This window comes from Sinohyriopsis cumingii, chromosome 19 (assembly GCF_028554795.1).
Source record: "Sinohyriopsis cumingii isolate HCF-2022 chromosome 19, ASM2855479v2, whole genome shotgun sequence".
Lineage (NCBI taxonomy): Eukaryota > Metazoa > Mollusca > Bivalvia > Unionida > Unionidae > Sinohyriopsis > Sinohyriopsis cumingii.
Genome location: NC_142979.1, coordinates 13,850,235 through 13,869,579, shown reverse-complemented (window position 1 = coordinate 13,869,579; position 19,345 = coordinate 13,850,235). Strand labels below are relative to the sequence as shown.

At 38.1% G+C, this 19,345-nt stretch overlaps 1 protein-coding gene across 2 annotated transcripts in view; it reads left to right on the top strand.

Moving 5' to 3' along the window:
* The first annotated feature begins 4,491 nt into the window (after positions 1 to 4,491).
* The window catches only part of LOC149775156 (uncharacterized), a 120,376-nt gene continuing 105,522 nt past the window's right edge, over positions 4,492 to 19,345 (top strand). For both annotated transcript variants that reach the window (XR_016416610.1, XM_089944243.1), the window contains exon 1: positions 4,492 to 4,645. Coding sequence is in view for 1 of the 2 variants with exons in the window: in XM_089944243.1 (XP_089800369.1) it covers positions 4,592 to 4,645 (54 nt within the window). In the remaining variant the exon portion in view is untranslated. The remainder of the gene's footprint in view (positions 4,646 to 19,345) is intronic.

The window sequence follows — 19,345 nt, the reverse complement described above, 5'->3', positions numbered from 1 at the left end:
CGTGGAAACCTACAAAGAATGAGTTTCTTAATGATATTCAACTTAGCTGTATCGAATATGGCCATGGAGGATTATGGAATACCAAATATTATTTCGAAGATATGATTTCAGTTGATATGAGCGCGTGCTATCCTGGAAGTTTCCTCGGATATGGCGATTGTGCGGATTACTTTGCTAAATTCGGCCATCCTACCAGCGAGATGACAAGAGTGGCAATCAACGGACCATTACCCGATTTTGTCATGACCGGATTCGCTCATGTTACTTCGTTCGAACTTGCTGAGAATTTACATAGGATTTGCTATATTTGGTTTGGTCGGCATTTATCTCAACGCAAATGGGTCCCTATAGTGCTGTTGAGGTATATGTTGAATTCATCGATGTTACTATCGCTGATGGTGAGTGAAGCGATTATATCCTATAGGAAACAAACTGAAGTGTGGTTACCCACGGACTGCGAGAACGCGAAAGATATTGGAAGAAAAATCATTGGTAAATTCACTCAAGGAGGATCAGTTGATCATAAACACCGACACGCTAGATTATTCATCAATGATGCTGAGATGGATTTTATTATTGCCGATACAGTATCGCGTGGAATATTCTGCAACAGAGAAAATATTATTATTGATGGAGAAAAATTAGGAACAGTGATAACTTATCTCGATGGAGAATCGGCGCAGTATACTCATTTAAGATCATCGATGCTCGCTTATGTGAGTATCAATTTGCTGTCAATGATAAATAAATTTTCTGATATCGCGGTAAGAGTTGCAACGGATTCGTTTTATATCGATAAGAAATATCAGTGTAGATTGGAAAATTTAATTGCCAATGGAGATTGGGGAACTTGGAGAATAAAAAACGAAGATATTCTAGATTATTGCGAAGACGCTGATGTAGAAGATTGCGATAAGTTTCATAAAGACCAATGCGATGAAGTATCAACAGCAGCATCCGCATTTGATCCGATTTCACGAAATAAATTCGTTTACCTAAATGGTCCTGGCGGTAGTGGTAAAACAACAAGAGCAATAAACTTATTTTCAAATTCTGATATGATAGTGTTAACTCCAACTCACAGACTAGCGCGAGAAATAAAGCAGCGTGGTGTTAGTTCTTGCACGTATCACAGTTATTTCAAATATAGTGGTGGATTATGGGATCCGTCTCGAATGGGAAACAAATATATCAACAAGATTATAATATTTGATGAAATTTGCACAGTAAATTTAGTTATACTAAAATCATTCCTGAGTTGGCTAGAAGAAAAAAATACTGCAGTAATAATGTGCGGCGATCATGGACAACCTGATCCTATTGATGGCGAATCTCCTCATAGATGGCTTAGAAATTTTGTGGATTATTATGAAGAGATTGATGCTGATTATAGATCTAATGATATTTTACTGACTGAGTTTAAAAAAATGATTCGGTTGCAACCTAATAAATTTCAATGTGATGTGATGAGAAAAATAATTGACGAGACTTCGATGGATAATTTTCTAACTTTGTGGCGTCCAGATCATTTGATTGTTGCTAGTAGGAAAATTATTCGCGATGCTATTCAGGAAATACTATTCAAGCTTCACTGCGAGAAATTTCCAACGTTGCAGGTTCCGTTGTGCTATAGGCCTGCTGATACCAGAAAACAAAATATTAATGTTACTTTGCCATACGGAGAAGAAAAAATATTAGTTTTGAATGATATTATTTTCGTTGATATTAATCTTGTCAATGATGCGATAAATGCTGAAAGATCTCCATGGAAACTTGGATATGCAGCAACGATACACTCATCGCAGGGATTAACAGTAGATGGCCAAGTTTGGATTGTTGATGATAGAATTTCCTGGTCAAATTTAGTTTATCTAGCCGTGTCTCGAGTAAGAAAATTATCTCAGTTAGGTAGAATTAGATTTCACATTAACGAAGATGGCGGTAATTGAGTATCCTTTGGAATTACTTGTAGTTCCTCTTTGGTAAATCCTCGTTGTGGTGCTAATGAATCTAGAAAATAAATTGCTGGTCTTCCTGATGATCTTGTTACTGCCGATATTTTATGCGTTGTAACACTCCAATTTGGATCGGTTGCTCTTTTTCTGCCACCCTCGGCTTCTCCTTCTTTATATAAATATCTAACCGTGACACTACCTAACACCGGCGAAATTATTGAACTTCGCTTTAGTGGTATATTTGTTTTTGTAATTGCAATTGCGGGTTTCATTGATATTGTTCGTGTTACTTCGTTATTTAGTGCGTTAATCACGTGAGGTAATCTTGTTACCCAATCGTGAGATCGTTTATCTTGGATAAATTCGCGCGCGTACTGATATCCGAATAATCGTTCTGCAAGAGTTTTATTGAATCTCTCAACGATAGCTTGATTGTGATGAACACCTACAATACCGCGACGGATTTTAACATTATTCTTTTTCATCAGTGAAGTAACCGCGCCAAGAAATTCTCGACCTGGATCAACCTGGAGAAGCTTCGGCCATGTTAATGGAGATCGTGAATAAATTTTCTCAAATGCTTTTGCTATTTCCGTTGCTGTTTTATTCGATAATGGTTCTGCTTCCTTGTACCTACTTGCAATATCAACAACCGTCAGAACATATTTGTATATAACTCCGTCAACGGTATCGTAAGGAAGAAACATAAGATCAGCCTGATGGACTTCATTAGGGACACTGACAGAGAAACTCGCATATGGTATTTTCTTAGGTGGAGGAAGATAAATTTGCCAAACCGCTTGCTTTGATAACCATAATGCAGCGGTGGAGTGTTTTACTTTTGCAGCCTTGGCGAGTTTGGCAATTGCTGATTTTCCTTTCCAGAATCCTCGCGGAGAATAATATATTTGCTCCATTATAAATTACCAGCACCTAAAACTAATTTACCTTTCATTGCTCCTTTTATCAACCAAGTTGCCAATTTTTCTTTGAATTTTTTATTAGGAATGGCGTCTATTGCGTGAATTAGCTTCACATCAGCGAGATGTCGTTGTTCTAAATCTCCACTGCGATATGCGAGATCGTGATAATAGCATGCGTTATCAATAGCATTTACTGGTTCTTCACCAGGATTTGGTTGATTATTATTATTAAGTCTTATATCTAGCCTTGTACCAGGTCCGCAATAGTTGTATCCTGGCAAATGTTTCTCTCCTGGATATTTCGCCCAAGGCAATCCTGGCAGATTTTTCATGGAGGCGGTAATGTCTCCTCCGGTTCTTCTATCTTTTTTTTTACGAATCTAAATTTGCTTGTTCCACAAACCGCACATTCGCCTTTGATTGCATTCCTGTTGTTGCGCGTAACGACTTCGATTGGATTTAGCGTAGCAGTTCGAGTGCGACACTTAACACAATATGAATCCATAATATTCTAATAACATGAATGTAATTGATTTTTCAGCCACGAAAAAACGCGAGCAAGTAAAGCACACCGAGGCATTACCAAATTCGATAAGAATGATAATCATTGGACCATCCGGTTCTGGAAAGACGCAGTTGTTACTAAATTTGATAATGAGATGGTTAAAATGGGATAAGTTGTATTTGGTTGCACCGTCCGTAGATGATCAACGATGTTATAAAGTACTAAAGGAATTTAGCGATAATACTGAGGATGGCACAATAGAATTTATCACGGACATAAATGAAGCTCCATCAGTGGAAAGTTTAGACGGCGATACTAATAATCTTGTTGTTTTTGATGATGTGATGCTGGACAAACAAACTAATCCGGCCAGGATATTCTCGCGCGGCCGACATAAGAACACCGATGTGATTTACGTGACGCAGCGATATACGCAAATTCCGAAGGTAATTAGAGATAATTGTAATATTTTATCAGTTTTTAATGGCGTTGATACTCACACGCTAAGGAATATCCATCAAACTTGGTGCAATGGCGACATGGATATAAATAAGTTTAAAAATTTCTTTAGTCACGCTCAAGCGACTCCGCACGGATTTGTCACGATTAATCTTCATGATCCGCGTAGTAGATATCGAATCGGTCTTGATCAAATTTACTCATAAAATTACAACCCAAATTCAATTACGGCAAATAAATTTTACAATACCCCCCCCAAAAAAATGCTGTTTTTTTTATGCCTGAAAATGCACTTTGGGTTGAAATTTTGCGGATTATTTTGCGTAGGAGGCGTTATTTTTGAAATCTGAGGCTTCTACGGAGAAAGTTTGTCTGGAAGGATTAATTTAGTCTGTGCCAGGGGGTCTGTAGAACTTCCCTGCTGCTCCTAATAATGTATCTTACCTTAAATAGGTATGTGTATGAATGTGTGCGTGTTTGTGTTTGTGTGTGTGTGTTGTAAATATTTATGTCAAAGACATATAATAAATTGTTTTGTTTCATTTAAGTATTATTCGGACTCGTCTTTCGCGACGGCCAATTCGAAATCGTGTTCCGCATGCGTTTTGACAGTGCAGGTTAGAACCGATAAATCGACATTGTTGATTTGAACCTTATAGAGTTAGTTCCCTTCGTCTACTTTCAACTTCAAGATATTCTCTGTTCAACAACATTATCTTGTGATTTTAAAAGAAAGTTGAAGTGAAACCATGGCAAAAGGAAGAATTGGAATTCTGACAGAGTTCAATTACGAAGATTTAGAGGTTGTCACTTGGATTCTTAAAAAAAATTATACATCAACGGCAGGCCAAATGATAAAATGCGCCCTTAGTTTTTCGGTGCATGCTTGTAAGATTAGATACAGATAGATAACAGTGCACGAGGGCCTACATAGTATTAAACTATAAAGTTCTGTCATGTGTATTTAGTACTAAAGAATATACGTCTGTATCTGTAACTGTATTTGATAGAGTATAGTTCATAATGTTCTAAATTAAAGGTTTATTCATTGTTGATAACCTATCTTTCAATAATATTTTTGGCGTAGTGATCTAAGTACTTTCAGGTATTGATTTGGCATCTACATTTAATTTGCAATCTCAAAATTTTCAGCTGGTAAAGCTGTGACTAATCCTTTAACCACTTTGTAGAAGAAAACAAATCTGTAAATTTGTTGCAGAGATTGAAAGTCATGCCTTTTTAACATGCTGGTCATGCTTCCCCCCGTACATCATCTACAGATTTTGTGAATTGATACCAAACGATTCTAATTTTTTAGTGTCATTGTTGTCATATGTGTCCAGAATAGCTTGATATAATACAGTAGAACTTGTATTAAAGACCACCTCTTCTGCCAAAAATGTAATGGTCTCTCAAGGTAGGGCGTCTGTCATGACAGGCCATGACACTAATTGACAAACCTGTATTTGGAGAAACTGGTCTCTCATAGATGTGGTCTCTCATAGAAGTAGTCTCTCCAGGCAGGTTTTAACAAAAGTTAATTTATTTCACTTGGCCGTATCACTTACTATGGGTGAAATGATATACCTGTGCCTCATATTGATACGACTCGTGATACACAGCCTGTGATACAATACATATTGATACACATATGAACTTGATGGTCTTTCCATCTTTTGAAGGTAGGTGGTGCCCCTTTATGTACGTTGACATTCTGGTTGTATTTCCAGTAGGCAGATTAAAGGTAGAGATATAGTTATCATATATTTAAATGCAATTCTCAGCGATGACAAGAAAACAAATATACTTTCAAACAGACTACATGTTGCTTGTCAGTGAATTTTATTCATTGTTTTAGGCCATTTAATGGTGGCTCCATTTAACTCACTTTAGCCATCAGGCCCTTAATTCTGCATGACAAAAATGACTTGAAAACATCTTATTACCATTTATTGTCTCACTTAAACTTGGAAGACACTACAATATTATCTTCAAAATAGAAGAAATAAAGCAATCTCCTTGTGCAAAGAAAAATCTCATCTAGAACAAATTGGGAATGAGGATGAATACAAATGGGAATGAGGATGAATACAAATGGGAATGAGGATGATTACAAATGGGAATGAGGATGAACACAACTGGGAATGAGGATGATTACAAATGGGAATGAGGATGAATACAACTGGGAATGAGGATGATTACAAATGGGAATGAGGATGAATACAAATGGGAATGAGGATAAATACAAATGGGAATGAGGATGAATACAACGGGGAATGAGGATGATTACAAATGGGAATGAGGATGAATACAACTGGGAATGAGGATGAATACAAACAAAATGTATCATATTGTGCTTCCTGCAGATGCAAAAGACTGCTGCAGCCAGAGGTACTTGTATTTGTAAGTCAAGAAGGAAAACTATTGACAACACCCAGTCCTATTCTATAATATTTTTTTTTTTGTTTACATAAGGTGATAAACTTGAGTTGTCTGATTTTGTACAAATTTAATTTAGTTGATCAGCAGATTTGTTCCCCAAGTACAATCTAAGGAGAGATGCTGCCAGGATTTTATCTTAAAGGGGACTTCACTCTCTGTCACCAGAAGAAGGTGAGAGTAGAAAAGAAGGAGGGGTAGGAGGAAATGGTCATGGTTAAAAGATGTCACCTCTGCTTGAACAAGTGTGAATCTGTTAATTATATCTGAGCATACTCTGTTCCTTATCTGTGTATGAATATTTTTCAATGTTTCCTTCTGAAGGGGCATATTCATAGCTAGCTTTGTCAGCTTGAAGATGTTGGGGAACATCTTTGTGGCTGTTATTTCAAATTTTTCAGAGCTCACAGATATTGTATTGTGGATACATCTGCTCCAGAATAGGATTTTTCACTAATATAAACTAACTTTCTTCATTCAGTAGTTAACTATCATGCTAGATTTTGTATCTGTTCCATAATGCTGTATTAGGGGTTTTAGTCCATCAATGCCATAGTCTGCTTGTGCAGACAGAGGTACTTAAATAGACACCTTTACTTAATATCATTTTTTTTCTTCATCCTTATTTTTCAGTTTATCTTAGCCCTGATATGGATATATGGTTTTCTAGTTTATGATCTGCAGCAGCAGAGGGGGCGAATCCGACATTTTGTCCAATCGTTATTTGGCTTAATTGTTACTTTCTGCACTCAGCGGATCCGGTGTCGTCAGCGCCTGGTAAAAAAAAAACGACGTCGTCGTCGAGGGGATCGTCCAATCGTCATTTGGTTTAATTAACACCTTCTGCGCGCCGATCCCCAGCGTCGTCAGCGTCCGGTAAGCACATCGACGACCGCGTCGATGTCATCGCCCCCTCTGCTGCTAAGTAGTTACTTACAATGATCTTACAAACAGAGTGATCACTAACTCCTCCTCTTGTAGATCAATTAGGTTATTTGACTGATCGGTAAGTCTAAAATTAATTCTCGTTAAAAACCGATTATGGCATCGCATATAGACCGGATTAATCGGATTCTCAACGATTAAAAATCCCGGAGGGGCTGTTGGTGAAAATGAATAAAGGATATATCCCTGTTGAGCTTGATTTGATTGCTTGGTATCTACCTGGTAACTTGTTATTGGCCCCTAAGTAGTTACTATTAGTAGTGACCTTGCTATAACAACAACAATAAAAACAACTGATATATTTTTGCCGCGGAGAAAAAAATTAATTGTAATTATTGCCGCGATATTTTTTTTGTAATTCATCGCCGCGATAGGTAATTTACTTGGTGAATCATTACCCCCACATCGCTATTATTATGCCGTCAAAGTCACCACCCATGACAGAGTCATGGAAGGAAATGTCAGAATAATTATTATTATAGGAAATATGACACTTCCTTCATCGATGATAGAGTCATTTTCACGGTGTAATAAATCCGTCATCGCGGGGGTGGGTCGACCATGGGAAATTTTTTCCTGTTAAAAACGGTCAGAATTAACAGGAACAATAATTATTATAATTTTTTTTTACTCTGACCAGTCTCCGCCGATGAATCCCTTCCATGACTCTGTCATGGGTGGGGAAACTGTCATATTTCCTATAATAATAATTATTATGACACTTTCCCCATTATCGGGGACTGATTGACATTTCCTTCCATGACTCTGTCATGGGTCTGACTTTTTAACCATGTATGGCAGGTCAATATTGATGGGACATGTGACGGGTCGCCCCATCGTGATTTTAAGAATTCTTCCGGGGATGGTATCGGTTTATTCTTTCGTTGGCAGTATTCTACCGCGGACCGATACTGGGGACTTCCACAGCCGATACAAATTCGGATCTTTCCTCGGACTCCCGTTCCACATCTGAGACAGGGCTGAGGACCGTTCTTACTCCCCTGTTTTGATCTACTATTATGCACCCCGCAAAACTCACCGTAGCAGTTTTTTCCGCATGGGACCCCTGATCCCTGGGGAAGCCATTTGCATTTATTGACAGCAAGCGCCGGATTAACCATTATTATTAACCATTATTAAATATTCAATTAAATATTAAAAAGCATATAGTATAATGGATAATCATTATTCCAATAACACCTTCATCGACGAATTGGGGCGCGGAACATCTTACTACGAAGAGTCCCCGGATGAATTTTTTACGTCCCCGGAAACGTATCACGACGTACGAGAATACTACCGAAGGCATTTGGGTCCATCTTGGAGTGTTTCCAGTAAAAGGTCCGCAATTGATCTTCTCACCGTTGCAGACTATCAAATTCGTGGAGTAATCATCCAACAAATGGGGCGATTTCACGTATTCGTAGATGATCCTGACATAAGCGAATTTCAGGGACATTCCGCTGTTAATGAGATTATTCCGAAACACCGGTGCAGATATCCTACCATCGACGTGGATTCCAAGACGCCATCGCTGGCCGAGTTGTTGTCGTATTTCCATGAGTTAGTTGACTCCGTCAACGATGTTTTGGTTTTTGAAACCAGCGGCGGTTATCACATCATGTTGAAAACGATCCCGGTGGATTTCGAGGAACATCAATCGCTGTTGAAGAAAGTCGCCGCGGATAGACCAACATGGAATGTTGATACGCAAGCTGGACTGTATAGCATCAAATTGTCCGGAACCAGGTCGGCGCGACTAAATAGCGTTGATAAGCGATTGATTTATCCTGTTGGATTCACCAGCACGCTGCTATCTTGTCCGGTTTCTATTCAGCAGTGTTACGAACAACTGAAACCTGAAATCGGTAATGAAATTACCAGTGATAAAATCACCGATGATGAAATCACCGCTGAACAAATTCGACAGTTTTCCACGTTGTTGTCCGGACAACCCGATCAAATCACCGGAACTACAAATCGGCTCGGCAACATAGTGTCGCTATGGCGAGTTGCAGGATCATTTTGCAACATATGTCAGCGACGTCACGGGTACAATGAGATCGGTGGATTCATCGAGGGAAAGGCCATTGACGCATTTGTGCGTGTTTACTCTGATCAGTTTGTGATCGGTTGTTACAGAAGCACGCAAAAAATAATAGTACAGCGTGATAGTGACAAAAATCCCGGTGACGACGATAAAACCCTCTACGAAAGGTATGTAAGGAGTTTTAATTATCGCCGCAAGGACTACAGTGGAGAGTTTCCCAAGAGGACTCCCGATTATACTTACCACGAATCACCCGTTCATGAAGGCGGCCGGGGGTGTAAAATCATTCTCAACGACGACTACATGGATGGATCCCACTGTGGACTCGGCAAGTCAGAGTCGGCGTGGAAATCAATACGAGATGATCAGTCTGTGTTGTGCGTCTCGTACAGAAAGACATTTACCAGAAAGACCGCCATCGACTACAATCTCGAATCGTACGAGAGTATCCATGGAGACATTATATTCGATACAAAAAAGCCTCGTAAAGTCATTTCACAAGTAGAAGCAATTGTACGGGTCGGGGTAATTCCCGATGTTCTATTGCTGGATGAGTGGCACGGAATCCTTCGACAGATAGTCTCATCAAGACGCAGTAAACAGATTTGGGGAACACTAACATGGCTGATTTCATCCGCGAAACGGGTAATTGTACTTGACGCGGACGCTAACAATGACGACCTAGAATTATTCAGGAAATACTTAAATCGCCCGGACATGAAATTCATCATCAACGAATATCGGCCCGATCATGGTAAAAAATTTATTGTGGAACAATCTCACCGAGACAACTACAGTAAACTGTTAGACACGTTACGACGAGGAAATCGTGCAGTTGTATTCGTGCACAAACGACGCGGAAATTATTCCGTGGAGAAACTCGCCAAATTGTTACAGCACTTAGGATACCGAGTAAAGTACTATCATGCGTACACTGACCCGGCCGAAAAACAACAGGATTTCGCTGATACCACTGCGGCGTTTGAAAACATCGACGTGGTGATCTACAATTGTACCATCGAGGCCGGGATATCCATTGTGGACCCGCGATTCAAGTACATGACGGTGTTTTCCGAGGAATTAGGGTCTGTAGAGGCGACCAAACAAGCCATCCATCGTTTCCGAAATATTTCGGAAATACATTATTCAGCAATAAAACGGAGTCGCACAGAGCTTCCACTGACCCGCGATGATATTATTTCCGCAATCGAATCACATGAAAGGGATTTATCGTCGACGGAGTTGATGTTTAGAACGCCAAACCGCTGTGATGTACATACCGGTTACGGATACATGTTTATTAGCGCGATTATCGACGAGAACAATTCAAAACGTTATTTCACGTGCAGACTCGTTGAAATGATGAAACGAACCGGTTATTCAGTTGAATGGGAATTACCAGATGAATACGAAATATGGAAAAAAAAAAAACAACAGCAGCGGAAACGAGTCAGCGACGCTGTACTCGATAGTGATCCACGCGTAGATAATTTTTTAAAATCGTCCATCGGAGAGAGAATTGCTGCAGCGGGAAATACTGACATCGGTGATAAAATCACTGTCGGTAAAATCACTGTCGGTAATGAAATTACCGGCGATGAAATCACCGATAAATACTACCAATACGACCCCGAACAGCGGCTAGAGCCATACGAAAAGGCGTTGACGTATCTCAATCACGTGTTTCAGACCGACGTAAGAAAACTAGATAAATACCGGATAGAGCATCTGAATAAGAACGTTTCGCGGCTGCAACGATATCAGCGCGTTCTCGTCGACGAGTATAATAACGGTAACGCCGTAGCAACGACGCCATGTCGGTCTGATAAAATCAACCCCCGGCAACAACTCGAAATTGTCAGAAATGTTCTCGGCGCGTTGAGTCTCCCCGATGTGATTCCGGATCGACTTGATGTAAAGAGTGTTCATGTGAGTCGCGCCGGGTTAATCAATAGCGTATCTGAGATGCTAGCGCAACCAGACCGACTTGACAAGTACAACGCGCTGTTGAAACATTTCGGCGATATATTTCCGGATATGAGGTTCCGAAGGGGTAAATTAACGCTAAAAAATATCATTGAAAAAATCAAATCGATATACAAGGGATTCGGTGGTCGATTACAATCGGATGATACTAAACACGCTGATCGATCCGACTACGTGCTGTATTATCCCGACTGGCCCGAATCTGATTTTGTAAATGATCCGGCGTGGATCAACGAGGTCATCGATGATGTTGGATTCGCCGGGAAAAATGTTACCGCGACGGACGAACATACCAGCGCGTTACGATTCCATGTGTGGTCGGTCAATGGATGGTTTTCCCGATGATGGGGAAAGTGTCATAATTATTATTATATAGGAAATATGACAGTTTCCCCATCAATGAAGGGCGTTAAATTCTTCATCGCGTCGGAAATTATCTCCTCGGTGGTACAACTATTTTAGGGTTGAGGCCGTCCGGGACTTGGGTAAACAATTGACCCACGACCGATATATTTCTGGTAGACTATTAATCGCGTTATCGAATAGAGTATCAATGTCATCAAACCAAGCCCGCTTTTCCGCGTCGATATCACCGCGCAACACGATCCATAATCCATCTCGGGCTTGAAAAAAGGATTGTCGAATCGTGTCCGGTCTGAGGTTGAACCATCTACATGTATCCGCGATGGAATCAAATTCGATGATCCTTTTCTCGTTGATATTTAAACAGATAGTATTGACTCTATTGTCCTTGTAAAGTTGATTCGCCGGGGAAATTATTCTGGATTTGTCGTACCGAAATAATGGTAACTTCGGTGGTGCTAGTTTAATTCGCCCCGAGGCAACATCATCAACGAAATGACTAGCTTGTCTGGAAAAGTTTTCGGCGCAATTGTTCATCCAGGATCGTCCACCTGATATCATTTTAATATTTAATTAAATAACGGCTTTAATTATAATGTCGCTGTTGGAATATCACCCGGTGAAATTCGACAGCGTCATCAGCGACTATAAAAAATCCTACCCGATGATGCCGATCAATGTAAAATTCAAGAACGGAAAGTATCATGCAGTTCAGAAATTCCCCAGCGGAGATAAATACGATTGTATGATATTTGAGAGTCGTTCAGCGAAAGCTCGGTTGTCTCTCCGCAACAAATATTACCAACGAGAATATGAAAAAATGTTTCCAAACCATGACGTCAAACGATTTGACACAGTATGGGTAATTACCGAACGAAAGGCCTAGTCGCTATCTTGAAGCACCCTGTCCATGCGGTTCACAAACCTAATATCGCTGCGAGATACTACACCGGGGATTTCGTTGATCGTGAATTTATTCTCACGAGATTTACTCTCGTGAGGTCTGTCCTCACGAGGTCTGTCCTCACGAGGTTTATCCTCGTGGGGTTTATTCTTTTTTCTGATTATTTCCGGCTCGCTGGGGGGGGGGGGGGACTGCGGTCATTTCGGTGATTCGCTGAATCAGTAGCGCATTATCGTGTTGCGCTTCATTCAATTCCTTCCGAACACTCCCGAGTTCATGCTGGAGCCCATTAATGGTGCGTCGCATATCATCGTGTCGCCGTTGCGCATCATCGTGTCGCCGTTGAGTATCATCGTGACGCCGTTGCATATCATCGTGTCGCTGTTGCAAGTCGTCATAACGCTGTTGCAAATAATCATAACGCCGTTGTACTCGATTGTAATCGGCCGTGCTTGACACGTGTTTGAGTTGTCGTTGCAATGATTTATTCTCGTTGATCAAATTATTCAGCCGCCATTGCAAGTCCTGAATGGTCTGTTTATCCACGATGGCGTCCATGGATGAATTCGCATCACTAGGCGCATCAACAATCTGGTTTATTTCATCGTCGATGCTGAGGTCAATCATTCTGATATCATTGTCGGGCTCATTTTTCCAAATTTTGTAAATGCGCTGGTAACTGATTTTGTATCGATCTGCTATTTCCGATATTGGTGTTTTCCCACGGAGTCTTATTATTTCATTGGTATCCTCGTCGGTCAAAATCCGCCGATGGGGCATTATTTAATAAAAAATTTTTTTATTTTGCAACAACAACAACAACAACAATACCCCATGACAGAGTCATGGAAGGAAATGTCATAATTATTATTTATAACAACTAGGACAGTTCCTTCATCGAAACTGACCCGCCACACATGGGGAAAGTGTCATAATAATTATTATATAGGAAATATGACAGTTTCCCCATCGAAACTGACCCGTCACACCGGAAGGAGGTTACGGGTCATACCAAATAGAGTAAATCAATAAAGAATTTCAACGCAGGATAAAATCGATCACAGGAAAAGAATAAAAAATCGCTATTACGGTTCATGAACCGACGTTATCGTCGACGATTGAAATAAGCACACCGGGGTACATGGTTGATATCTATAACAGTTCAATAAGAACCATACTAGGATGGCCTGAGAATCCACCCGCGGACACCCCCCCATCAACTATCCTCAGACACGATAACGGAGATGGTGGTAGGCATATTGCTCCATACAACGTAAATATTGCATCGGTGATAGTGATTAATCTAGTGTGTGATGCTATCGAAGGAAGTTACCAGGTAGATACCAAGCAATCAAATCAAGCTCAACAGGGATATATCCTTTATTCATTTTCACCAACAGCCCCTCCGGGATTTTTAATCGTTGAGAATCCGATTAATCCGGTCTATATGCGATGCCATAATCGGTTTTTAACGAGAATTAATTTTAGACTTACCGATCAGTCAAATAACCTAATTGATCTACAAGAGGAGGAGTTAGTGATCACTCTGTTTGTAAGATCATTGTAAGTAACTACTTAGCAGCAGAGGGGGCGATGACATCGACGCGGTCGTCGATGTGCTTACCGGACGCTGACGATGCTGGGGATCGGCGCGCAGAAGGTGTTAATTAAACCAAATGACGATTGGACGATCCCCTCGACGACGACGTCGTTTTTTTTTTACCAGGCGCTGACGACACCGGATCCGCTGAGTGCAGAAAGTAACAATTAAGCCAAATAACGATTGGACAAAATGTCGGATTCGCCCCCTCTGCTGCTTCTGCAGGGCTGAATTTGTTGATAAAAAAATATAAAACTGTAATAAAAAATGAAAAATGCATTCAGCTTTTAAATTGTCTGTATTTTAATTAGGCTCAGTATTCTGCCCAGTCAACATTTAATTTTAAAAGATCATTGAAAAGGAGATTATCTGTCATGCCATCTATTTTTTTTCATCCCAACATGCACATCAGGCTCATATTTAACACTATTTTCAAGATCAAAATCACTCACTGGTATCTCCATTATCAATTTCCCAGTTCTATTAATCCATAATACTTCATAACTTTAAAAATTACTGGTATCATCACTATTACCAGCCAGTGTTTGCCAAACAAAAATGTAATGAACCATGCAGAGAATCAGATATTTTGGGTTTTCTAGGTTGCCCATATTTTAAACAACTTGTAAGCATTTGTAAAACTCCCTTCTTGGAAGGTTCATACTGAGCCACAATGTCTATTCCAGTGTGCCAATCAAATTTAGTTTAACAAACACTCATGTCATGCTTGAAAAACCCAGATGTGTAAACAGTTGCCTACCTGAAAAATAGAGGTCGCAACAAGAATGGCTAAATAAAAATTGTATACTTACCTGAACACATTTTCATATGCGGGACTATCAAATAATTTAAATGAGCTCTCTTACATCGCTATTATCCAAGTGTGTGAATTTGTATAAATTTTGCACGGTTCACACAATCACACAACTGACAGCATCTCTGTTTAAGTACCTTACATATTAATGACTTATGCGTGAAGTTTCTCAGTTGTTTTGTTCATATTTCCTGTTTGTCACGCAGGGAATAAGCTACACTAATTTCTGATTGGTAGTTATTATTTAACCTGGACCGGAATAAGCAATAACCACGAATGAGATTTCAATGTAACATATTTCACTGTGTGACACACCAGTAGTGTTGCTTTCAAATCGACCAAAGTAGACATACATTTCAGTGAAGAAACTGTGGTTATTAAATGATGAGTCAAGTACTTCATTATACATATGAAACATAATATTTGGAATGTATCATATATGCTGAACATGGTGCTTGGTTAAGATAATTAGCATGGGATGGGAAAACAGATTATGAACCATGTCAATGTTTTAATTTGTGAGCAAGTATTCTCAATAGTCTTCTTCGTTTTACTAATAAAAGTGAGTGCCTAGAACTGCAAATGCTGCTCAGATGAATTCTATATTTAAAGAATAACAAGACAAACTAATAATAATCGGTCATGACTGCTGAAGACTAAAATAACTTGTACATGGTACATATCATTTTGTATTGATTCTCCATTTCTTGTATCAATATGTGTATCACTACAGCATTGGTATCAATGCATCAATATATCAATGAATCATTTCACCAATATCACTTACCACAATAGAACATGCAATTCAGATATTAAAATAAAAAATAATTTAACGAGATTTTTATTTCAATTTATAAACAGAGCCCTGGGTTCATGAAACTGATGATCAAGTACTAACATTTTCTAATTGACTTAACAACCAACAGTGTACAAATTTTCATTGTGTCGTGTAATACTCTTGCTAATTAGAAAATAATAGTTAGCTTTAATTTAGTTAAATTTGCATAAATTATCTTCAAACCAATGACATCATATATAATTATGATGCCAGTAAAATATGGTATACATAACATGATTTTCCATATTTATTTATCAAACTTGAAATACATTTCCTCTTGATTGCAGTTTAATATGCCATATGAAAATAAAGTAAACAATTTATGTTCAATTATTTTTTTGTGTTTGCAGATCAGCAGTATTATTTAGAGGATCTGCAACAAACTTTGAAAATTATCAACTGATAACTTGTTTAGCTAAATTTTATCCTGCAAGCTTCACTTATAGATGAATGCTTTCATGTTGATAAATTCCTGTAATTTATTATTAAAATTGTTTCCTTTATAGGAAATGAAGCAGGATAGTATTATTAATTAATTAATTTTCTGAGACAAGTATAGATTACTTCTTCAAAAACTGAAAGCTGTAATCTAGCTACTGGGAATTTTTCCCACAAGAGTCAGATTTAGGAATATGGATACATTTGGCCTTGGGACATTGAGACAAATTTTGGCCACAAAACGTGGAAGCCTTGACCTAATGCATACCACAGGTGATAAAGTCATAAAGACATGAAAGGATCATCAGATGCTGAGATGGGGAAACATGAATTCCACATTTGTATTATTGTGATAAGGAGACAATGTGTCGCCCTTTGTTAACCCTGTATCAGATATGTTATCAAGGGTACGTGATCTTTGTACGTATTAAAGACATGCATCCAGTGCATGTGGAGAGGGTCATGATCCTTTTTAAAGAGAAATCTAGATATTCATCAGTGACAGGTGTCATTGATCATACATGCCATTTAAGACTAATGACAGTTTTATTTTATTTTGATGTAAAATCCAGCCCAGTGCCATATCATGTTCCACCTTCTACCAAACCGACACACTAAATCAGAATTGTAAAACAATCACATCTTTAGCTACCTTTATTAAATATATCCCAGGATTTTGAAGTATCTAAAACCTAACACTGTGCACAGCATTACAAACAACACACACTTGTATAGATGGACAGGGTCACGTGATCTCCACCTTTATTTATACAAATGGCTTGATGATCATTATTTCTGTCACACAGTATTTATGCAGTTAAATTGCTTGCATACTATATAATAGACTGTATTCAGTATTGATTTGATTAATGGCCATGCACTTTCTATAACCAGATGATTATTTCTCTTCCCAATGTCTATGCAATTAATGACCATGAACTGTTACATAATGCAATTAATGACCATGAATTGTTACATAATGCAATTAATGACCATGAACTGTTACATAATGCAATTAATGACCATGAACTGTTACATAAAGCAATTAATGACCATGAACTGTTACATAAAGCAACTAATGACCATGAACTGTTACATAATGCAATTAATGACCATGAATTGTTACATAATGCAGTTAATGACCATGAACTGTTACATAATGCAATTAATGACCATGAACTGTTACATAAAGCAATTAATGACCATGAACTGTTATATAATGCAATTAATGACCATGAACTGTTACATAACGCAGTTAATGACCATGAACTGTTGCATAATGCAATTAATGACCATGAACTGTTATATAATTCAATTAATGACCATGAACTGTTATATAATGCAATTAATGACCATGAACTGTTACATAATGCAATTAATGACCATGAACTGTTACATAATCCAATTAATGACCATGAACTGTTACATAAAGCAATTAATGACCATGAACTGTTACATAAAGCAACTAATGACCATGAACTGTTACATAATGCAATTAATGACCATGAATTGTTACATAATGCAGTTAATGACCATGAACTGTTACATAATGCAATTAATGACCATGAACTGTTACATAAAGCAATTAATGACCATGAACTGTTACATAATGCAGTTAATGACCATGAACTGTTACATAATGCAATTAATGACCATAAACTGTTACATAAAGCAATTAATGACCATGAACTGTTACATAATGCAGTTAATGACCATGAATTGTTACATAATGCAATTAATGACCATGAACTGTTACATAAAGCAATTAATGACCATGAACTGTTACATAATGCAGTTAATGACCATGAATTGTTACATAATGCAATTAATGACCATGAACTGTTACATAATGCAATTAATGACCATGGACTGTTACATAATGCAATTAATGAACATGAACTGTTACATAATGCAATTAATGACCATGAACTGTTGCATAATGCAATTAATGATCATTAACTATTACATAATGCAATTAGTGACCACGAACAATTACATAATGCAATGAATGACCATGAAGGACACATGGTACTAATTATACGGAAGAACTGTGAACCAGTCTAGAAATGGGTGAACAAATAATAGAGTATTTACAGGTTTGGTGGTCCATAATAGGTTAATAATGAAAATTAAAGTTTTAGTAAATATATCTTTTGAGAGCCTATAATATATGTAATTTAAAAAAATATAGACAAAATTCTATTGATGAAATTTTAGTATTTTTACAGGCTTGACTTAGGAGTACTCAATAATGAAAGTAGCACCTGATTCATTTGGTGCAGAATCAATAACGTGTTTTGTGCACATGTAGATAAACAAAATGCCATGGCTGATATGGTGTTCTCCACACATAAGCTTGCACCGAGATTAGTTGTGCATGGAAAATTATAGGTCTCACCATCAGCACCCAGAAAATTTAAGTTATTGAATTTTGAATATGATAGTGTTTCCATATGTTTACTATTGGAGTTGAATTAGTATTGTGAGTCCTATATGAACTGTTATATAATGCAATTGATGACCATGAACTGTTGCATAATGCAATTGATGACCATGAACTGTTACATAATGCAGTTAATGACCATGAACTGTTACATAATGCAGTTAATGACCATGAACTGTTACATAATGCAGTTAATGACCATGAACTGTTACATAATGCAGTTAATGACCATGAATTGTTATATAATGCTATTAATGACCATGAACTATTATATACAGTAATACCTCATGCATTCGCGTTTCAGGATTCGCGAATTCACGGGTTCGTGAAATTTTCATTGGTACCCTCTACGTACATGTTTTCTTTATTTTATTGAATTTTACCTTCGTTATATGACTTCTGTGACATATGAAGTTTACCTAGTTTACCTACTGACAATGACAAAGAAAACGTCAGTCATTAAGTTTACAGTCCCATTCGTTGCTTGGTTTTACCTTACTGTGAGTGCAAAAGAAAACGTCAGCCAATGAATTAGTATAGGGGTACTATTAGTATACATGTACCGTACTGTAAATGCGCTAGTGTGGCAAATACCCATTAGGCGATACTGTACTCTATTTTTACGTCAACCATTTATTTCTCTTTTTAAGGGTAATGTATTAAACTAACTTTTAAATGAAATT